Raw genomic sequence first — 20,875 nt, 5'->3', positions numbered from 1 at the left:
GGAAGGTCTGCAATATGGCGTGTGATTGGTATGAGCTTCTTCTTCCTCTTCATCTTTTCCCACTTCAATGTGGGGTCAATGTGCCTGATCAACCTTAACCTTCTCCCAACAGCTCGGTCCTGCACCCCCCTCGCCAATCAGACCCTTTTCCTTTCAGATCTTCTTTTACGTTTTTCACCCCACTCCACGTTGTCGCCCCCTCTACTTCCATGCCCATCGCTCTTTTGCCCAGATGTTCATGATATCTCCTCATCACGTCATGTCCATACTTTCCTGGACTTTCTTAGAAGCGGTGCTGTGCAAAAGTATTCTGTCTGCTTGAAAGTCTTCTTAATTTTCTGCGCGACAAAAGATTTGTAGACATATTTATCTGTTCAGTATTTTCAATGTGATCTCTTATGCTGCTAAGATGCATTTGTTAAAGTCAAAATAAATCATTTCCTGTAGATATTTAAATGAAGAACAACAACTCCAAAGTTTGTGTTTGCCTACCCAAGTATTTAAACCTCTGTGCTTTGGAAGCTCCGGGTATACACAAATGACGAATTAAGTCACAAAGGTGACAGTCATCTTCTATTTATATAAAAGCCAAATATCACCGACTCACTCATCATGAAATCTCCCGAACTGTGAGGACTTGGGACTTGAAATTTGGAATGCAGGCTACCCTTGGCCCACAGGTGCTCACTAAGAAACGGTTTAAAAAATTTTGTGATCCAAGCGCAAAATTTCTTATAGTTTTTAAGACCCATTTGTATGTCTTTCCGCTTTTCACGAGAGAACTGCTTAACGGATTTTGATCTGTTTTTTTTTTTTCTATAATTTGGTTGAACATTCCGTTGATTTTGCGACTTCTCTCATCGCGCGAAGAATCATAGTTCGCTTGCGGTACCGATTTATTAGCGCGAATCCGATAGAGAGAGGCTGATGGGCGGGGCCAGCCTCGGGGTGTAACCTTAACTCCGTTTATTTAGCGAATGAGAGAAAACTACTTAACGGATTTTGATCTGGTTTTTTTTCTATAATTTGCTTGAACATTCCGTTGATTTTGCGACTTCTCTCATCGCGCTAAGAATCATAGTTCGCTTGCGGTACCGATTTATTAGCGCAAATCCGATAGAGAGAGAGAGAGGCTGATGGGCGGGGCCATTCTCACTCACACGCCAGCCTCATGGTGTAACCTTAACTCCGTTTAGTTAGCGAATGAGAGAAAACTACTTAACGGATTTAGATCTGTTTTTTTTTTCTATAATTTGCTTGAACATTCCGGTTGATTTTGTAACTTCTCTCATTGCGCTAAGAACCATAGTTCGCTTATAGGAGCAAAATATTCGCGCAAATCCGAGAGACAGAGGCTGCAGGCCGAGGGGATGGGGAAGAGTAACGTCAGGAGTAGAGAGCTGGGCGGGGCCTCCTCGCTGTCCTGTTTCACGAATACGCGGGCGAAGTCGCAGGGGATGGCTAGTTAGACATGCAGTGATACCTTGAGATACGAGTTTAATTCGTTCCGTGACCGAGCTCGTAAGTCAAAATGAAATTAATTGAAATGAGATTATTTCGTGCCAGCCCCCTAAAAACCACCCCAATTTTTTGTTACATGTTTTGAACATAATAAAAATGTATTTATAATGAACAAATATTGCATACAAACAAAATAAACCCTAATACATAAAAGAGAATCTAAAGAAATAAACAGATATTGGCAAAGCCGATTAGTGTATTGTAATGTTTTTTTCTTTCACCTCACTTTTGCTTAACTTCATTTTCTTCATCATTAGTTTTTTTCTTCTTCACTAGTCTTTCGTCACTTTCATTCGCAGGGCGTTTCAATACAAACCTGTCCAAGGAGCTTTGTTTAGTCCTCCACTTTAGAATGTTTCTGAAATGAGTTAGGCGAGTGTCATTAAATAGCGCCGCTGCACGATCAGTTGTAACTTCAGGGTGTTTCTTTTCTTTAAAGTTCGAAACTTTTTCTCACATTGCCAACACTTCCTTTATCTCACTTTGTGATAACCTCCTCAGCGATACCGATCTCCTGCAGAACCTCCGTATGTTGCTGCGTCTGTAGTTCCGTCAACTCCTCTGTCATCAGTTCCTCGGAATGTGCAGCGACAAGCTCTTTGATGGCTCGTATTTCGAATTTCGCTCGTAACTCAAGGCAAAAAATCGACCTAGTGACGGCTCGTATCTCAAAAAACTTGTACGTTAGGGCACTCGTATCTCAAGGTACCACTGTATAAGAAAGAAAGAGCCGGGTGTGTGTGTAGGGAGCTGTCCGATCTGCTCACGCTCAACCACAGCCACTAGATGGCACGTGCATGCACTTTGAAATTTTTTCGGTGGTTGCACCTCACTTCTCACTACGAAAGACGTGTGTGCTGCAAAACGGCGCCGTATAACAATGATGTCATGCTAATGACACAGATGAAGAGACACAACGTTGGCAGGAAGCAAACACCACAGCTCGACAACGTGTAAGTGAAACACCTCAGCAACAGAGGGCAAGGCTTTAAGTTTTCACTAAAAATATTGTCTGTATGGAGATATTTTCTTGAGACAAAGAATAATAGGACTTGGACACACAGGAATAGGAGACATGACCATCGTCATCAAGTTCTTTCATGTGAACCCTGAATACAGTGAGGACTGATTGAGGTCATTTGTTAGGTAGAATGCCTAGAGGGGGCTGGCTGGGTGGTCTTGTGGCCTTGGTACCCCTGCAGATTTTTTCTTTTTTTTTTTCTCTAGCTGTCTGGAGTTTTTTTTTTGGTTTTTTCTGTCCTCCCTGGCCATCAGACCTTACTTTTATTGTGTGTTAATTAGTTTTGCCTAATTTTATTTTTGATATATTTTGTCTTTTTTCTCTTTGAGCTACATCATTTGTATGAAAATGTGCTATATCTTCAATATAATAAAAGACCAGTGCCGTGTCCGGGTCCGCGTTCCTTTTGGCTGTATAGGCGCCCCGTAGAAAAGCCCCAGTCCGTCCCCTCTCAGAATTCCTGCTTACCCCCCTCCGTTCTTTCCCCTTTGCTTTTATTTTTCCTGTTCCCGAAAATCTTTTCAAAACAAAAGTAAAGAAATAGACAGAGCGTCACATTAACGTCTTCTCCCCTCTGCCTATTAAATAATCAATAAAATGAAATAAAAAAAATCACGAAAGAAACAGAAACCACAATCTACCCTTACAGCGTCCACCGCGCTTCTGGCGTTACAGCCAAACACGTGGTGTATGCAGGTTATGAGTTGTGACGCTAATTAACGCCCGTACTACAACAGATTATATTGTTGATATACTATTAACTATTTACAGGGATCAACTCTTTTGGGGAAGTTCATAACCAAAAAAAAAAAATGAAATTATAAATAACATGTGCACTTGAGTATTTCGAGCCCCGAGTCTGAGGGTTCCCCTGGTCACCAATTCGTGGGTGTCACTATGCCCACTATGCCTTTCCGTCTTCAGCTACCCATGTGCACTTGTACGGAGGAGACCTTACAGAACAATGCCGAAACGAAACGCAACTAAACCTGCTGCTGCGAGAAGGACACATTACAGCGTGATCACGCGAAGCAAAGAGGCAAAGGCGTGACAGTCACTCGCAAGAAACGGACACTCAGCATTCACACAGATTAGCTCAACGACGCGTCTCTGCCGCACAATGAAAGGCAATTGAAACCCCTACAGAGAGAGAAGACAGATTACGCCATGATCGCCAAAGAAAGAGGCAAAAGCGTGCCAATGAGACGCCCGACGACAAGTCCTTATGATTGCAAACAACCGTAATATACAGAAACGTACGGTCTCGCAAGAAACTCAGAGTGAATGCTCTCAAACTGACACTCACCACTCACAGACATAAATGTGGTGCTATGAAAGACCCGGTTCACGAATGGCAGCCGCGTTTAAACAGGGAGTCCTTCAACTGTGGTCATCCAACGCGCAGCGTAGCGTGTGCCAAGTTGCTAGTAAATAAATGTTGTTGTATGTCAGTAATATGGCTAAGATATGTTATCACCAGTGTCTTGTTACAAAAGCCAGTGGGACAGCAGGCACAGGTTCTGTGCCTTGGGTTATTCTTAGTATATTGACGATACTTCATATTTATTGGTGTACAAAGCCAGGACTATAAAGAAGTGCTGCAGGATTTCATTTCTATTGCGGACCAAGCCTGTGTGTGTTCATCTATTTATGTTCATGTCCAGGTTTTTATAGCTTGTATGTTTGCCGCTCAGTAGTAAAATTGAAAGTTAGGTAGTGCCGTGCCACCTTCTGATTTAGGTCATTGTAGAGTCGACGTTTGGATGGATGGATATTTCAAATTCCAAATAAATGAGGCTATGATTGAATCTAATTTCTTAAAAAATGATCTGTTAATGTATATGGGGATGTTTTGAAATAGAAACAGAAGCTTAGGGAAGGCTATTCATCTTGACAGTGTTAATTCTCCCTGCTAAAGTGAGATGAAGGGTGCACCATCTATGCACGTCTTTTTTGTTGAAAAAGAGCTTTAGGTTTACTCGTGATGTTGACCCCTAGGTATGTAAACTGATCTGCAACAATAAAAGGGAAGGTGTCCAAGCTAATGTTGCTTTCTAGAGAATTCACTGGAAAAAGCACTCTTTTGCTCAAATTCTATCCATCCATCCATTATCCAACTTGTTATATCCTAATTACAGGGTCATGGGGGTCTGTTGGACCCAATCCCAGCCAACACAGGGCGCAAGGCAGGAACAAATCCCTGGGTGGGGCACCAGCCCACCGCACGGGCCACACACACACCCCCACACACCAAGCACACACTAGGGACAATTTAGGATCACCAATGCACCTAACCTGCATGTCTTTGGGCTGTGGGAGGAAACCCATGCAGACACGGGGAGAACATGCAAACTCCATGCAGGGAGGACCCGGGAAGACAACCCAGGTCCCCTAATCACATGGCAGCAGTGCTACCCACTGTGCCACCGTGCTGCCCCGAGTCCAGATATCATTTGAAATTCTGCTAGTGCTGTTACGACTACAGGCACAGAATTATGTGGATCTGATATATACAGTGCCATATCATCTGCATAGTACTGAAATCGGACAGTGAGGAGGGTCCCGGTCCAGTTCTCTACACTTGACGTCACTCTTCCCCCTCCCCTCGGCCCACAAAATCAACTGGAATGTTCAAGCAGATTATCCTTCTATATAAAAGCGGTCAGGATTGTCCTTCTGTCCCGTGAGTGCTACGCAGGCGCGGAGTTTCACACATGCCCCGTCCATTTTGCAATGCACGATGGGATTTGTAGTTTCGTTTTTCCAGGTTAAAGATGATTTTCTACTCCAGACTGTGCGATATCTTCTTCTTCTTTCTTACTATATAAAAGCGGTCGGGATTGTCCTTCCGTCCTGTGAGTGGAAAGCGTAGCGGTATTCCGCTTATCACAGACTTACTACTTGCAGCTTGCGGTACGAAGCGACGCGATGTGAGCAGAGTTCTGGTGCTCCCATCGTTCCCTTGCTTTTGTTCGCAATGCGCTGGAAAAATAGACAAAATTATGTTTCTGGAAATAATTAATGTTGATGGAGTACAAATGCCTCACCGCGTAGTAAATATCAGGGGGGTTCAAAAGGGCGACCTCAATATAGAAAAAAAGTTTAAATTTCATCACAAAAATAACAGAAACTACGAGTATTAAAGTAATACCGCTCAAATGCAATATAACCAAATTAATGAGTTTGTATAAAATATCAAATTGATCTACATATTGAATTCCCTTAAGAAGTGGTCAACTTAAAAGTCGGTCACCTTAAAAGGCGGGTCAGCCTAGTAGAAAAAAAAAGATCTAAATCCGTTAAGTAGTTCTCTCGTTCGCTAACTGAGCGGAGTTACGCCCTGAGGCTGGCGTGTGAGTGAGGATGGCCCCGCCCCTCAGCCTCTATCTCCCTCTCTCTCTCTCTCTCTCTCTCTCTCTCTCTCTCTCTCCCCCTCTCGGATTCGCCCTAATAAATCGGTACGGCAAGCAAACTATGATACTTCAACAGAAATCAACAGAATGTTCAAGCAAATTATAGAAAAAAACCCGATCCAAATCCGTTAAGTAGTTCTCTCGTGTAAAGCAGACAGACATACAAACTGGTCTAAACAAAACTATTAGAAATTTTGCGCTTGGACCACAAAATTTTTTAAACTTTCTGTTCAAGTCCTTCTCTGAAAATCCCTTTTATCTCTGATGCATTTTGAAAGTAAACAGCCAATTGCTCGATGGCAAATAGCGTGCTGGAGAGCCGGAAGGATGGACCCCCTTCAATTAGAGAGGGAATGTGAACTCTTTGGTTATAAATTATGGTAGCAAGCCCTGACATAATAGACAGAGAGAATACTCCTTGTCAAATAGATAAGATGGACAGAGTGGGGTTTAACACCCCCTCAACTAAGAATTATCGGTGGAGTTAATTAGAGGCAGCACTTGAGCAGTGGAATGCTAAAAGTCAGATGAGGAAGAATAATGGAGTAAGTGATAAGAATTGTAATAAAAGTAAAAGCTGCCTATGTCTGGTTGCTCATTGTTCCATCTGAGGTGAGTCTGTATGTGTGCTGTACAATAAAGCCAAATTCTGCTGCCTGTCCTGAGGCTCAGAGTGCCTTCTTTGGGGCTGAGGGTGCCCCTGCCGTGTCTGCCTGCTTCTACAGTCTTCAAAACCTGACCTCTTCAATCACACAACACTCCCGATTCCTTTATCCCAATTCTTCCATCCACACTGCACTCTGTGGCTTATCACTGCCTCTCATTCTCCATCTGGGGCTACCGCTGATCCAAAATATATAATTGTATCCACTATTAACAGTAACAAAAAAGCATTATGTGTATTTTTTTTTTATAGTCCAGTGTATCATCATCATTAATTAAATTTTATGTTAAAAACACATTCGTTAACAAAAATGAACATTGTGCAGCAAGTTTATTTATACACGTTAATCAAGGTGCTCATTGTTTTGCCCAATTTTTGACAAACTCGTTTTCAATTAAATAGTTGATGTTAAACAGCACTGCTACTGAATTAAACACACACACACACCCACACACAAATAGAATACTCTGTGTAAAATAAAAAATGAATGACAAAACGTTTTGAAAGTGACGACTGACACCGATCATCGGAGTTCGATAGAGGGGGAAATCAGAAAGACGTGAACACTTTCAAAAATGTGTACTGTATCATGTGAAATATAACGTCAACCAATCTGTAAAGTAACTGATTTTTTTTTTTTTCTTCTTAATTTTAAAAATGCTCAATATGTGCCCCTTGTGTCCCACTCTGTAGTCTGATTGATCCCAGACCCTTGGTAGCACATCACTGTCGATGGTTAACATGGCGGCCACAATGCGTTCCTTCATTTCTTCAAGTGCCAAAATCTGGAAGTCGTTAAGGGGAACTGGCTGACATTGTTAACTGTGTAATACATACATGATTTAAAAGTGTTCAGTTCTTTTTTTTTTATTTTTTATTTTAAAACACCTCGTGTATGTGTGTGTGGTGGGGGGGGATTTGGTTTTTGAATTTGTGAATATGTATACAGGACAGGATACATCTGACCACAGTATGGGTCTGAATACTCTGGCCTGTATGTGGCATTCCCAGAACCCCAAAACTCCATCCACGACTCCACACCCACTAGTGTACCTTTTAAACGGGCTTCTTTTCACACTGCACAATCCTTTTTTTTTATTCTCCTCCTTCTCTCTTCCACTCCTCCCAGGCAAGCGTTGTCCGTCTTCTCTCCCGACTTTGACTCCCCAGGTGACGACATGGGCTTCCTTTTAAGCCCCAACCCAGAAGTACTTCCAGTACCAGTGGCTTGTCTCCGGAAAGCACTTCCAGGCCAAGTGGAACCTGAGCCTTCACTTCTCAACAACTTTCTCTCTGGCGGCCCCCATGGAACCCAATAGGGCAGACTTATGGGACTACAACTCCCATGGTGCCCTGCGGGCATCTATAACAGGGGTTTGCCATAAGGGATGCAGCTACCCAGTGTTTGTGTGGAGCAACCTACATGCGAGGGGCAGTCTCCCATTGTCCCATATATGTGGTCTCCCGACCGAGAAAGAGTACATTACTTATTCCAGTTGGGATGCTCCATCCATTTTGTCGTTTGGCATCACAGCTGGGCATGCAATTCCCATCCATTGCTGCTGGGATGCAAGTACTGTTGCTCTTCTCTTCTGTACAGTTCATTGTGTTGGTCTCCCAGCTAGGTAAGGGAAGGGAGTACTTCTCAGCTGGGAAGCCAGTCTTACATAAATGAGAGGTTTCAGTTTTTGGTTTTTAATAAATTTGCAGACTTTTCACTTTGTCGTTATTTGTTATTAAATGTAGATTGATGGGTAATAATGGCAAATTTATCCATTTAAACCTGGGCGGCACGGTGGCGCAGTGGTAGCGCTGCTGCCTCGCAGTTAGGAGACCCGGGTTCACTTCCCGGGTCCTCCCTGCGTGGAGTTTGTATGTTCTCCCCGTGTCTGCGTGGGTTTCCTCCGGGCGCTCCGGTTTCCTCCCACAATCCAAAGACATGCAGGTTAGGTGGATTGCCGATTGTAAATTGGCCCTGGTATGTGCTTGGTGTGTTTGTGTGTGTCCTGCAGTGGGTTGGCACCCTGCCCGGGATTGGTTCCTGCCTTGTGCCCTGTGTTGGCTGGGATTGGCTCCAGCAGACCCCCATGACCCTGTGTTCGGATTCAGCGGGTTGGAGAATAGATGGATGGAGGGAGTTAAACCTTGAAACACAAATTGTGCACAAAGCAAAGGGTGCAGAATACGCACTGAATCCACTGTTTATGCCATTGGTCAAATGTTTTAGGATGCTTCCTTTTTTTTCTTGTTTTTATTGAAATTTAAGCAATTCAAGTCCAGCGAATAACCTGAAATGGTGGTACAATGATAAGCATTAAACTGCCCAGGGTTTAAAAAAACAAACAAAAAAAAAAAACAAAAAAGGTTTATGTTACAAAAAGCTGAAAAAAATACAGACCTCTACATAAAGACCTTTTTATACAGTACATGTAATTGTTTAACAGCTTACAGCTTTTCTACAACAATGGCGGATGAAGAAGCCTTGAAAGTTGATGCAAACTATTCCTGCAGGGGAACTTTTCTGAGATGGATGGACAGATGATACATAGGAAAGACACTTTATTAGATGGGTATTGTTTGCAAGATTAAAATTTAACATAGATTAACTTGTATTGTATAGGCTGGATGGATGGATAGATGGTAGCGTAGGCAAGATTAAAAATTTAGATTATACACAAAACTCGTATAGGATGGATGGATAAATAGATAGTGTGGCAGACGACCTGGGATCTTGCCCCACGTGGATGCCTGGAGAAGGGAAGGACCGGGAGAGGGGCAGTATCTTCCCTGGGGCGCAAGAGGGCAGCACCCCTGGATAGCATCGGGACTACGGATATGGAGCTGGGAAGCTCAACCCTGTGGGGGTCCATGGCCACCGCCAGTGGGTGCCTGGACAGCTCTGGAGCCTTGGCATGCAGCACTTCCGCCACACCCAAATGCAGTATAAAGAAGGCCGCCTCACTCCACTTGGGGAGCCGGAGTCGGGTGGTAGTGGACAGAACTTGCAAGAGAGGAGTGGAGGTGTCACTAGAAAAGGACTGTGAGCTGAGTATACTGTGGCTGTGTTGTGCTGTAAAAATAAATCGCGTGTGTTTTAGATTTGTTGGTCTCCGTGTCTGTCTGTGTCCGAGCATCTTTCACAATAGATATACAGATACATACAGTATAGGGTGGTCCAGATCTAGTTATGCAATTTTCATTACGATATAACTTATTAAGTTTATTACATAGAAAATCACCCGAAAAATCCCAGACCATCGTGAAGTGTGCGAACTGACGACATGAAGAATTGTCTTATCGGCGAACTTGAATCGTCCACGCATCAATCAAAGTCATCCAGACCATCTGGATCTGCATAATTAGATCTGGACCACCCTGTATGTAAGGTACGGTAAGATAGCTGGAGTAGGAGGCAAGATTAAAAATTTAGATTAACAAAAAACTTGGATACATAGATTTTTGATAAAGCACTATACTGGATAGACAGATAGACAGATGGTATAGCAGGCAAGATTAAAAATGTAGATAGAGTAACATGAAACCTATATCAGATGGATGGATGGATAGATACATAGATAAAACACTATATTTGATAGAGAGATGGTGTAGTAGGCAAGTTCAACAATTTAGGTACATTAAAAAGAAACTCGTAAAGAATAGATAGATACCTAAATAAGTCACTGTATAGGATGTACAGTACAGGCCAAAAGTTTGGCCACACCTCCTCATTCAATGTGTTTTCTTTATTTTCATGACCATTTACAGCACTCCATCACTCTCCTTCTTGGTCAGATAGCCCTTACACAGCCTGGGGTCATTGTCCTGTTGAAAAATAAATGATCGTCCACCTAACCTGACTTCTGCACAACACAACTGCTGGTCCCAACCCCATTGATAAAGCAAGAAATTCCACTAAATAACCCTGAGAAGGCACACCTGTGAAGTGAAAACCATTTCAGGTGACTACCTGTTGAAGCTCATCGAGAGAATGCCAAGAGTGTGCAAAGCAGTAATCAGAGCAAAGGGTGGCTGTTTTGAAGAAACTGGAATATAAAACATGTTTTCAGTTATTTCACCTTTTTTGTTAAGTACATAACTCCACATGTGTTCATTCATAGTTTTGATGCCTTCGGTGAGAATCTACCAATGTAAATGGTCATGAAAATAAAGAAAACACATTGAATGACGAGGTTTGTCCAAACTTTTGGCCTGTACTGTATATACCTGTACATATGTATATATACAAATGTGTTTATATTGTGGAGGACTGCCGGCTTCGTGTTCCGGCCCTCACCCCCAGGCCGCCAGGAGGAGCTCTCCCGACAGCAGGATCGTGCCCCAAGTTCCAGCAGGGCCTCATGGACTATGTAGTATTTATACACAGCCCTGCTGGATACCTTGGGGGCCACCGGGAGTCGCTGTAGGGGAGGCTTGTGGGCTCTTGTGTGCCCTATAACCCGGGAGTACGTCACGGTCACATGACAGGAAGGAACGACGTGCTCCCGGGTTGAAGAAAAGGACTGTTTACCCTGACCTGGAAGGAATAAGGAACCGTGGTCTGATTGGGCAGGAACACCTCCAGGTCAGGGTGTATAAAAGGACTATGGGCCAGTCCAGACACTTAGCTGAGTTGGGAGGTAGAGAGGCGAAGTGTCTGGGCGAGGAGGAGAGATTATTGTGATTGGTATTGGAGTAGTGTGGAGGGTGCTTAGTGCACATTGTTGATAATTAATAAAGAGTCTTGGACTTGTATCCGGTGTCTAGCGTGGTACCTGAGGGTTCAAGGGAGCACTAGCGCCCCCTACTGCCACAATATATATATATATATATATATATATATATATATATATATATATACACACTTTATTTGACCTGAGGGAAATTAACAGTTCACAGAAGCTTGAGAGAAAGAAATAATATACAGTAGGTCAGTATACAGTAGCTCAGTCTGTCGAGTGTCTACTGATGTGCAGATGTAGATTTAGTACACATTCTTCATGTGATATAGTTTTAAAAAGATCACCAGTGTACATCTTGATGTTGCAATCAGAACAGCAGACCGTGTTCCTTTATGCACATTTATATATATATATATATATATATATATATATATATATATATATATATATATATATTATTTTCTGTTCTGCATGAGAAGGCAGAATGTTAAAGCTGCCCCTTGTGTTTTTTCGACTGCTGCAGGGTGAGGCTTAGCGACTTTCACATTTGCCCGACATGAGCATTGACAGTTGCCACATTGTGAACAGTTCTTCGGGGGGGCTAATGTCTTGTTCGTCCGTTCAGTAAATTAGTTAATGTATCTGCTGTGTTTTATCGTGACATTGAATGAACTGTATTTATATAGAAGAGACTGTTCAGTTTTGACTTGGATTCTTTTTAAGTTTATTCTCACTTTTTCCAAACTCCTACACTAGATGATTTATTAGCATGGATGAAACCATTGCACTTTTTTTTGGCATCAGACTAGCATCTTCAGCAAGTTGGTGGCCTGTGTGTGATCTTCTTTTGTAGCGGTTTATGGTTTTGTGCACTTACTAATGTTTACTCAACATGAAACACTTTCTGCCTTTGAGCCTGGCTCTTTTATGTTGCAGAGTAATTAAATGATTCCTTCCCCTCCATTCTGTAATGTAGCATAGATCCGGTTAAAATGCTGGCTTAAGGGGCTTATGCTTTAACTTGGGCCATCTTTAATTTCGCCTTTTGCTGATGGTAAGGTGCAAGTGTGTTGTAGTAGAGCAGGGGTGTCGAACTCCAGTCCTGGAGGGCCGCAGTGGCGGCAGGTTTTCCTTCTAACAATTTTTCTAATCAGTGACCAGTTTTCACTGCTAATTAACTTAATTTCCCTTCATTTTAATAGCTCTGTTTTTAAGGATTCAGTCCTCTGAATTGATTCTATTCTCCATTAAATGGTAGTCAAACAGAAAAGAGATGTGAAATGAGCTGACCGATGACCAGCTAAACTGGAACATCAAACTCCAACCAATTTCACTCCAACTAGTTTCTTAACGAGAAGTCCATTTTTGTTGTTAATTAAACCCATTCCTTGGCTTGTTGCTGCCCTCATTCTACCAGAGCAGACATTTCTAAAACTGTGGATTTTCAGTTTTTTCTAAGAACACCATCAAAACGTTTTGATAACCTGAGCAGATTAACCTTACTGAGACCTTCACCTTTCTTTACTTTCAAATACTGTGGTTAGCTGGTCACACGGCGTCTTGTTTTGCGTCTCATTATCATTAGGCTGCTAATTAAGGGAAAAGAAACAAGTAGGAGGTCCAAGTCAGGTTAATTACTGTAAAATGAAGGCAAAAGAAGTTAATTAGCAGCAAAAACGGGTTATTAGTTAAGAACAAGGGTCCTCAATCACAGTCCTGGAGGGCTGCAGGTTTTTGTTCTAACCTGGTAACTTAATTAGAAAGCAGTTCTTGCCGATAATTTAATTTCATGGCTTGTTAGTGCTTTAACTCTGCTGTGTCAGGTAATTCTCATATCCTAGATTTTCTTCCCCTTTTTAAGGAGATGATCCAAATGATCTCAAGGCTAAAATTGAGGAGTAATTCTCAGTCCTTCACTTTTTTCTCTTCACTTTCCTTCCAAGTATTTAATTAAACCCAATAGTGCATGATAAATACACAGAGGTATAAAGGGAAACAACCTGAATGGAGAAATGCTGGTATCTTTTGTCATTAGCATGTTATTGCTAATTATACTAATTATATTATAGACTAAAATAAGCAATAAGGGTTCAAAATCTTAACGAGTGAGGCAACGAAAATGAAGCAGGAGTGTTACTGGAGCAGTAAGTGCTTCTTATTAAGCAAATGGGTGGGAACAAAAGGGCTGCAGCCACTGCGGCCCTCTAGGACCGTGATTGAGGACCCCTGGTTAAGAAGATGGTTAGCATGAAAACCTGCAGCCACTGTGGCCCTCCAGGACCAGAGTTCAACACCCGTGTAGTAGAGTGTCTAGCTAACATAGAAGTTGGTAAATATTTTGTATGTCATTATTTATAAGCTGGACAAAGAAAATGTAATATCAGATAGTGTTTTAGGAGACATGTTATACTTGATAAGAGGTGTGGTACTTTGATGCCTAAAGAAACCAACTCTAAGACTGATGTTTCTCTCCTGGAGAGTGCGACACCTCGATCGAAGAGTCGGAGGTGAAATGGGGGGCTAGCTAGGGTGTGGGGGGTTGGTATTCAGAGTTGCAACTGGGGACTGGAGGTCAGTGGATGACAGACGGTAGCCAATAGGAACAAAACGTGCTCGCTAACCAAAGAGCTTTGTATGTTCCTTGGGTGTCACCAACCTTTTCCTTTCCATTTCACAACATGATCATAAGTCTTTATTTCCTGACCAGCCCACCGCCCCGCCTTCCGTCATCCATCCACCCTATTGGCTAGCAGTGCTATTAACGTGACCTGCCAATCATTTCAGCTGCATGCTTCATTTGCATAAAGCCCATTCTCAGCACAGAACCAGGTAGTAAGCACCTGTGCACTTTCATTGGTAAATGGCCCAGGAAGGGGCAGGTAAACTAATTCTATTGGTCTGAAGTATGGCTGTTTATGATTGGGTATGGATTGGAGGCCATTCTGTGTCACAGTGCCCCGTTGGTTTCTGGTTTGTAATAAGAATGGCCAGTTTTTTTTTTTTTTGGAATGCAAACTGTTTAAAGAATTAAAAACAACGAAGCACAATGCAAGAATTCATTAAAAAAAAAAAAAGTGACACCTTTTCAGCTCCATTGGAGAATCTGTTGCTGAATGCCAGATATGCATAGAAAAAGAAGAGTGTAATATGAAGCAGTAATCCCGTGCTTTTGTCTATTCATTCTGAGCAGTGGCTTGCGAGTTCAGTCCTGGAGGACCTCTGGGGCTGCAGGTTTACACCCCAACCAACTTTACTTGTTTTTATATATAAACGTCTACGCATGGAAGTGTGTCTGTGTGGCCCGGAAGTGAGAAGGGGAGTCGGGGCAAGGGCTCCAATTTCGGGGATACACAAGCAAGGCCAGCACGTCGGCAAAATGAAACCTCTAAAGAGTCACTCACTTAGCGACTGATACAGAAGTGAGGCGAGCATCTCAGCAAAATGGTATCCCTTTTACTTTTCCTCCCGCCGCTAATAAATAAGCAAGGTGAGCACATCGGCAAAAGGAAACCTTCAAAGAAAAACAGTTGCTTAGCCACTAATACACAAATGGGGCGAGTACATCGGAAAAATGAAACCTCCTAGGAGAGAGACGCCCAGAGTAGTTCCTTTCGATTACCTGACATCTCTACATTTTTATTTTTTTTCTGATGATTTCAATAGTTTCTGGGACCCTGGGCTTTCTACAGCATGGGCTTACACAGCTAGTGATTAAGTAAGATGTTATCCGACCAGTCTGTGAGTTTTACAAATATTATAAAACTGCATTTCTAAATTTTATTAGTAAGCACACAGAGATAATTTACAACAACCACAACAATTTATTTCTCGTAGAGTCCAAAATCACACAAGGAATGCCTCAATGGCCTTTAACAGGCCCTGTTTTTTTTTTTAACAGCCCACCCAAGACTACCTAAGAAGACAAGGGAAAAAAAAAATAAGAAAAACTCCCCATAAAAAATAACAATAGAAGAAATCTTGGGAAAGGCAAATTGAAGAGAGACCCCCTTCCCGGGAGACTGGATGTGCAATGGGTGTCAAAAAATGGGTCAAATACAACACACAAAGCAGAACACAAGCGATCCTCTTTGCAGAACTAGAAGGCCAATCTGTCATGGCCACCTCTGAAATACATTACAACAACAGTTTAATGCTTTTATCTTAATTTTTAAGATTTTCTTGAGCCCTATCATGATTATCACTTCAGTTTTCAAAGTGTCCCAGCCATTATTTACTAATGAGAACATTAGGGGGTCTGATACTCAAATAGCCGAGGCCTTTCACCACTTTGTGTTTCGTCTGTCCCAGTGTCGCTTTCATTCATTGTTAGTTGTCATTATTGGAAGGCAATTAAGGGTGCAGAAAAGAGAAATCAAAATAAAAATGACACAAAGTAGATAAGTGCTATGGCAAAAATGCAGTCCGTTATTGTCTAACCTGCTTAGTCATGAACAGGGTCATGGAGGGTGCTAGAGCGTAACCCAGCTAGTATAGGGCACAAGGCAATCGTAAGAACACCGCACACACACAACCACACACTAGAGCCAGTTTAGCATTGCCAGTCCACCTAACCTGCATCTCTTTGGACTGGGGGAGGAAACTCATGCATACACGGGGAGAACATGCAAACTCCATGCAGGGAGGACCCGGGAAGTGAACCTGGGTCTCCTAACTGCGAGGCAGCATCGCTACCACTATGCCACTGTGCTGCCCAGCTTACCATACAGACTAACCTAATACAGTGGTCATCAGATTTGTTCATTGTTCTACGTTTGGCCCCAAAGTGTTTGGTTGGCAAAAGTGTCACAAGGGTGAGTAGAACAGGGGACTACTGTTGCCAACTGGACAAATCTTTACATGTGATACTATTTGTGTCGTGAATATGAAAATAGGAGTGCTCAATCTAAAGTTCACTACTGTCCAGCAACTGGTGACCCATCTGGGGTTAGTTTCTGTTGTACACACAAAGGAGCTGGGATCGGCACCAACACAATTGACACAGAATGGGAAAAGTGAGTTATTTCATATTCTAACCCATTCATATTTTAACCCGCCCATTCACAGAGTACTGTAAGTCCTGATATTCTACTCAGTTTAAAGAAGATAAGACACAATCTAATAAGTTTTTTGATGCATTACAAATAGCACAGCTAGATACTCATAGTGCAGAGGACCTGCACAAATCTGTGACACTCGTAGAATTACTAGATTCTATAAACTCACTCCAAAGTGGGAAAACAGCGGTTCCTAATGGCTACCCAGTGGAATTTTCTTAAAAAAATAAATACATAAATTCAAATAGGTTAGGTCCACTATTATTACCAACATTACTAGACGCTAGAGGCAACAAAATTCTACCTTAAACTTTTCCCCAAGTATTAATTATCGTCTTTCCAAAGAAAAGTGACTTATTACAATGTGCATCATACAGGCCAATTTCACTTCTGAATAATGATGATAATCTCTAAAGTTCTAGCAAGAAGGATTGAAAAAGTGCTTCCTTCTGTACTATCACAAGACCAAATCGGATTTATTAAATGTAGACAATTCGCTTCTAATCTTCAATGTTTGTTTAACTCTTTTCAGGGTGGATGTCGACTTTCATCAAAAGGATGGGTTGACGCTGGTAATGGGCAGTTAACGGTGAAAAGAAGCAGTTATGTTTAAGTTGGGCTCTCTTTGCTAGAAGGAAAGTTAGCTTCATTGGTTTGACCGAGTCTCCCTGTGCTCGAGTGAGTTGCGAGGAGCAAACAACGGCAAAAATGGCATCGAGATTGAAGCAAATGCGTAAATCAAAACACTCCGTGGATGACTTCTTGCATATTATCGTTGAATTAGACTCTGAATTTTTGGGTTCTGATTTTGATGGAAATGATTGAAAACAAACGTGAGGTATCAAAATTAGCGGATCGTGGTGCTGAACACATTCGTGTAGCAGATGTGGACAACGTTTTTCTTATTTTCAGTGAATTGGACTCTGACTTGTCAGACTCCGATTTTGATACAAGTGATTGAAAACGAATGTGAGGGTCCAGCATCAGATGATCGGTCCCCTGCTGATCGATCCACATCTGATCGTGGTGCTGAATGGGTTTATGTAAAGGCAGCGTTCGGCTAGGAGGACCACCACTTAGAATGACAAGAGGTACAAACCAGATTGCGATGCACTGTGACCGTTGCCACCCCATGAAGACAGCCTGGCAGCCAGCCTGACGTGTATTTGTGACAAACTAGTGGCCACGCCATGCAGCAACAGGCATTTTATGTTGATTTCTGTGTGAAACCATTACTTTGTGTGCTTTTCAGAAAAAGGTGTTGTTTTGGAAAAAATATTCAGCCCGCAAAGACTTCATGTAATATATTCACCCATAAAATCAAACACACCAGACATCTTATTGTCGTTGGACGCAAATAAAGCATTTGACATGATTGAATAGGACTACCTGTTTACCACGCTGCACAAATTTGGGACTACTGTACTTTGTACCATTCAGAAGCCTCTGTTTGTATTAATAATATTTCAAGCTACTTAAAACTAGAATATGAATATCTGGGGAGTCTCAACGTGCTAAACATTTTTAAACAATATTTGGTCTTGAGTAACGATGTTAAGAGGGACCGTGCTTGAAATGGTAAGAGCTTTTTTTTTTTTCTATTCTTGTGTTTGAAAGAGCAGAACCAATTTAATATTTTTGTGCATTTGTTTGCTTTTGAAAATACAAACAACCCTTTCCAGAACTACTCAAAATTTATTGATTTTTAATCTTTATAGGCCTTTAACTCAGGAAGAGATAGCACAGAGAAGGGAGCTGGCCAGGGAGAGACATGCTAAAAGGCTGGCATCGTGTCAAGACCAAAACAACCAAGAGCAAACTCCTATTTCCGAGACATGTGGGGAAAACCGAAAAGGTGAGTCAGATAAATTTTTCTTGGAGTCTAACATCAGGGGGTGTGCTTGTGAGAGCTGATACCTCTCGATGTGTCTTTATTGTAGAGCAGTGTTTCCCAACCTTCTCTCTGTGGTGGCACACTTTGTGTAACCAAAAGCATTCCAAGGCAGGGCACTGTTTTACTAACCTCAAACGCATTATGTCGCTTAACACCTTCTCAGGTGTCCAAAGGGGGTGAGGTCTACTGGAGGAGCCAGTAAAAAAGCAGCTCTGAGATTGGCATCTTAGTGGCATCTCCCAGCTGTTTTGTCCCTTTGTCCGCCTCTCTCTGCCTCAGAGGTAACTCGACCAGCCCAGTGAGACTCACTGGCAACCATACAGCCAAGAGGGTGGACTCTAGCAGTCAAGAAACGCATCCATAGTGTTCTAAGTGTTGTCTCTGCAACAGAGCGATCACTGGGCTGCTTTTATGGCAGCTCCTCCAGGTAGTGTTGTCCTCCTCAGACAGGTATTGACCACTGTGTCACGGCGCAGCAGTCCACCAGGTATGTCACTGGAAGTGAAACATGGTGCGCCGTGAAACGATTACATTAGATTGAAGAGCAGGGAAAGGTAGTGTACCGCTATGGACTTTTATGCTGAGGAATGTTGCTGGCATTCTAGGTAGACACTAGAAGAGCTGCAGAAATTCTCGGATGATTCTGCACTTACGGAGTGTATTAGTAAGGGGAAAAAGGCAGAGGAGAGGAGTCCGGGGCAGAACTTTGAGAACCACTTATTAACTTTCAATGCACCTAAGAATCTGTATTGTCCAATCACTATTCATAGAATGGATGTCTACATTGTGTGCTTCTACAAGTATTTTGTGGTTTACATCAATGACCGGTTGGGCTGGTCTTGTATCACAGAGGACCTATATAAGAAATGGCAGAGCAGAGACCTTTTTTATGGTGTCTGTGTTCCTTATATGAGGGAAGTGACATCCTTCACATCTTGTACAACTCTCTGATGGTCAGTGTAGTGAGCTGGGCTGGTAACATCTCTTCAAGAGAGGCCCACTGAATTAACAAGCTAATTAAAAGGGCCGGCTCAGTTCTGGGACACATTCTGGACCCCCTGGAGGTCGTAGAAGAGTGACATTATGAACAATGCTGCACATCCTCTCTCTTACCAACTACCACTGAGGACTTTCAGCCAACGAGTCATTCAGAAACACGAGTTGGTGGGGGGGTCCTTTATAGCAACAGCAGTACGCATGTATACCGCCTCACTGTGACTGCGACTAACAAGTTGGACATTTTCTTTCTTTTATCCGTGTGTTTGTTCAGACCATAGTTTATCTATCTATCTGTCTATCTGTCTATCTGTCTGTCTGTCTTCTCATTTTTACCCTTTCATTTGTGTAATGAACTCCTTTTGATAGGAAGGTGGTCTCCTGTAATGGTTATTCTCGGTATGGGTCTTTGCTCATGAACTCTCACTTCTATACACTCTAATTTTACACTATGGAACAAAAAGGTGATAATAATAAAAAATGTTATTCAAAGTGGATGAGATGTTCCCTTACCTAGCCTACAGTTGAATTTTACTCCAATGTACTTGTATTTGTTAACATTTTCCAAGTAGCTTATTACCGTATTAAATATAATTTTCCTCAGTAATTACTAACACATAATTTTGTAGGCATTTTTAAATTTACATACTTTTTGACAGATGGTCATTTCTGTAGTAAATATTTTGTTGGATTGTTTGTTTATTATCAGCTATATTGTTGTCTGGAATATTCTAGGCAACCCAGATGGATTTTGTGCACAGTCAAATGCAGCTTTACATAACAATTGTTTTATGATGCCATCTTCAAATCGGCAACAATAACAAAAGTACACCATCCTAATGTAAGGCTTGCAGTGGGCCCACCTTATCCATTGTTTAGGTTTCCTGCAGTTTTGACCGACTGTGGTTCAAATATATATATATACACACACGCACACACACATAAAGAGTCCAGAATAAGAACAGTTGAAATTACTGTATGCAACGCTGCCTGCTAAATACATAGAAGAAACAACATGGTGCTGCTGAGTCACGGTGCATTTGAGCCTTGTAAATCCTCGGCCCCCTGCTGTATTAGCCCTGATGTTCACTTCATGCACTCAGACCTCTTTATGATTTTATGCAAGTTTTGTGGTTTTAGCATATCTGTGGGGGATCCTGGTACCATGGATAAGGTGGGCTGACTTTGTGTAATGCCATAGTGAATGCTGTTTCAGAAAATATGGTGCAGGTCAGTTATCAGTATTAAACTTGAAATACCTGTTTTTTGATTTAAAAATAAAATGTAAATATAGAGAGTTTAGTCTGTGTTACAGCAATAATTTGAAAACTATTTATTATGAATCACTATTTTTGCATACCGAATTCAGGAAAATGCCACGTTGAAAAATCTGTATATTTACCAGCATTTACTTTTTAGCAAAGACTTTTTTTTGTTTGAAATTGCAAGGAAAAAAAAATCACCAAATCAACCTGCAGACGTTCTTTTGCAGTATGTCACATTTGTGATGTTGCCCTTTAGAAGCTGTCATCTTAGTGCCTGGAGAATGACCTCCTGCCACATGTAATTGCAATTCTCAAAGTTCACTGCATCCCTAGAGTTCTGATCTCCATCTGACCTGATATTAAATATG

General features: G+C 41.9%; 1 protein-coding gene across 2 annotated transcripts in view; it reads left to right on the top strand.

Moving 5' to 3' along the window:
- efl1 (elongation factor like GTPase 1) overlaps positions 1–20,875 on the top strand; it is a 203,804-nt gene that overhangs the window by 47,712 nt on the left and 135,217 nt on the right. For both annotated transcript variants that reach the window (XM_039772771.1, XM_039772770.1), the window contains exon 13: positions 18,071–18,207. In XM_039772771.1, the coding sequence (XP_039628705.1) occupies positions 18,071–18,207 (137 nt within the window). The remainder of the gene's footprint in view (positions 1–18,070; positions 18,208–20,875) is intronic.

This window comes from Polypterus senegalus, chromosome 12 (assembly GCF_016835505.1).
Source record: "Polypterus senegalus isolate Bchr_013 chromosome 12, ASM1683550v1, whole genome shotgun sequence".
Classification (NCBI taxonomy): domain Eukaryota; kingdom Metazoa; phylum Chordata; class Cladistia; order Polypteriformes; family Polypteridae; genus Polypterus; species Polypterus senegalus.
Note: the sequence above shows the minus strand (reverse complement) of the source record. Positions and strands in the feature narration are given on the sequence as shown.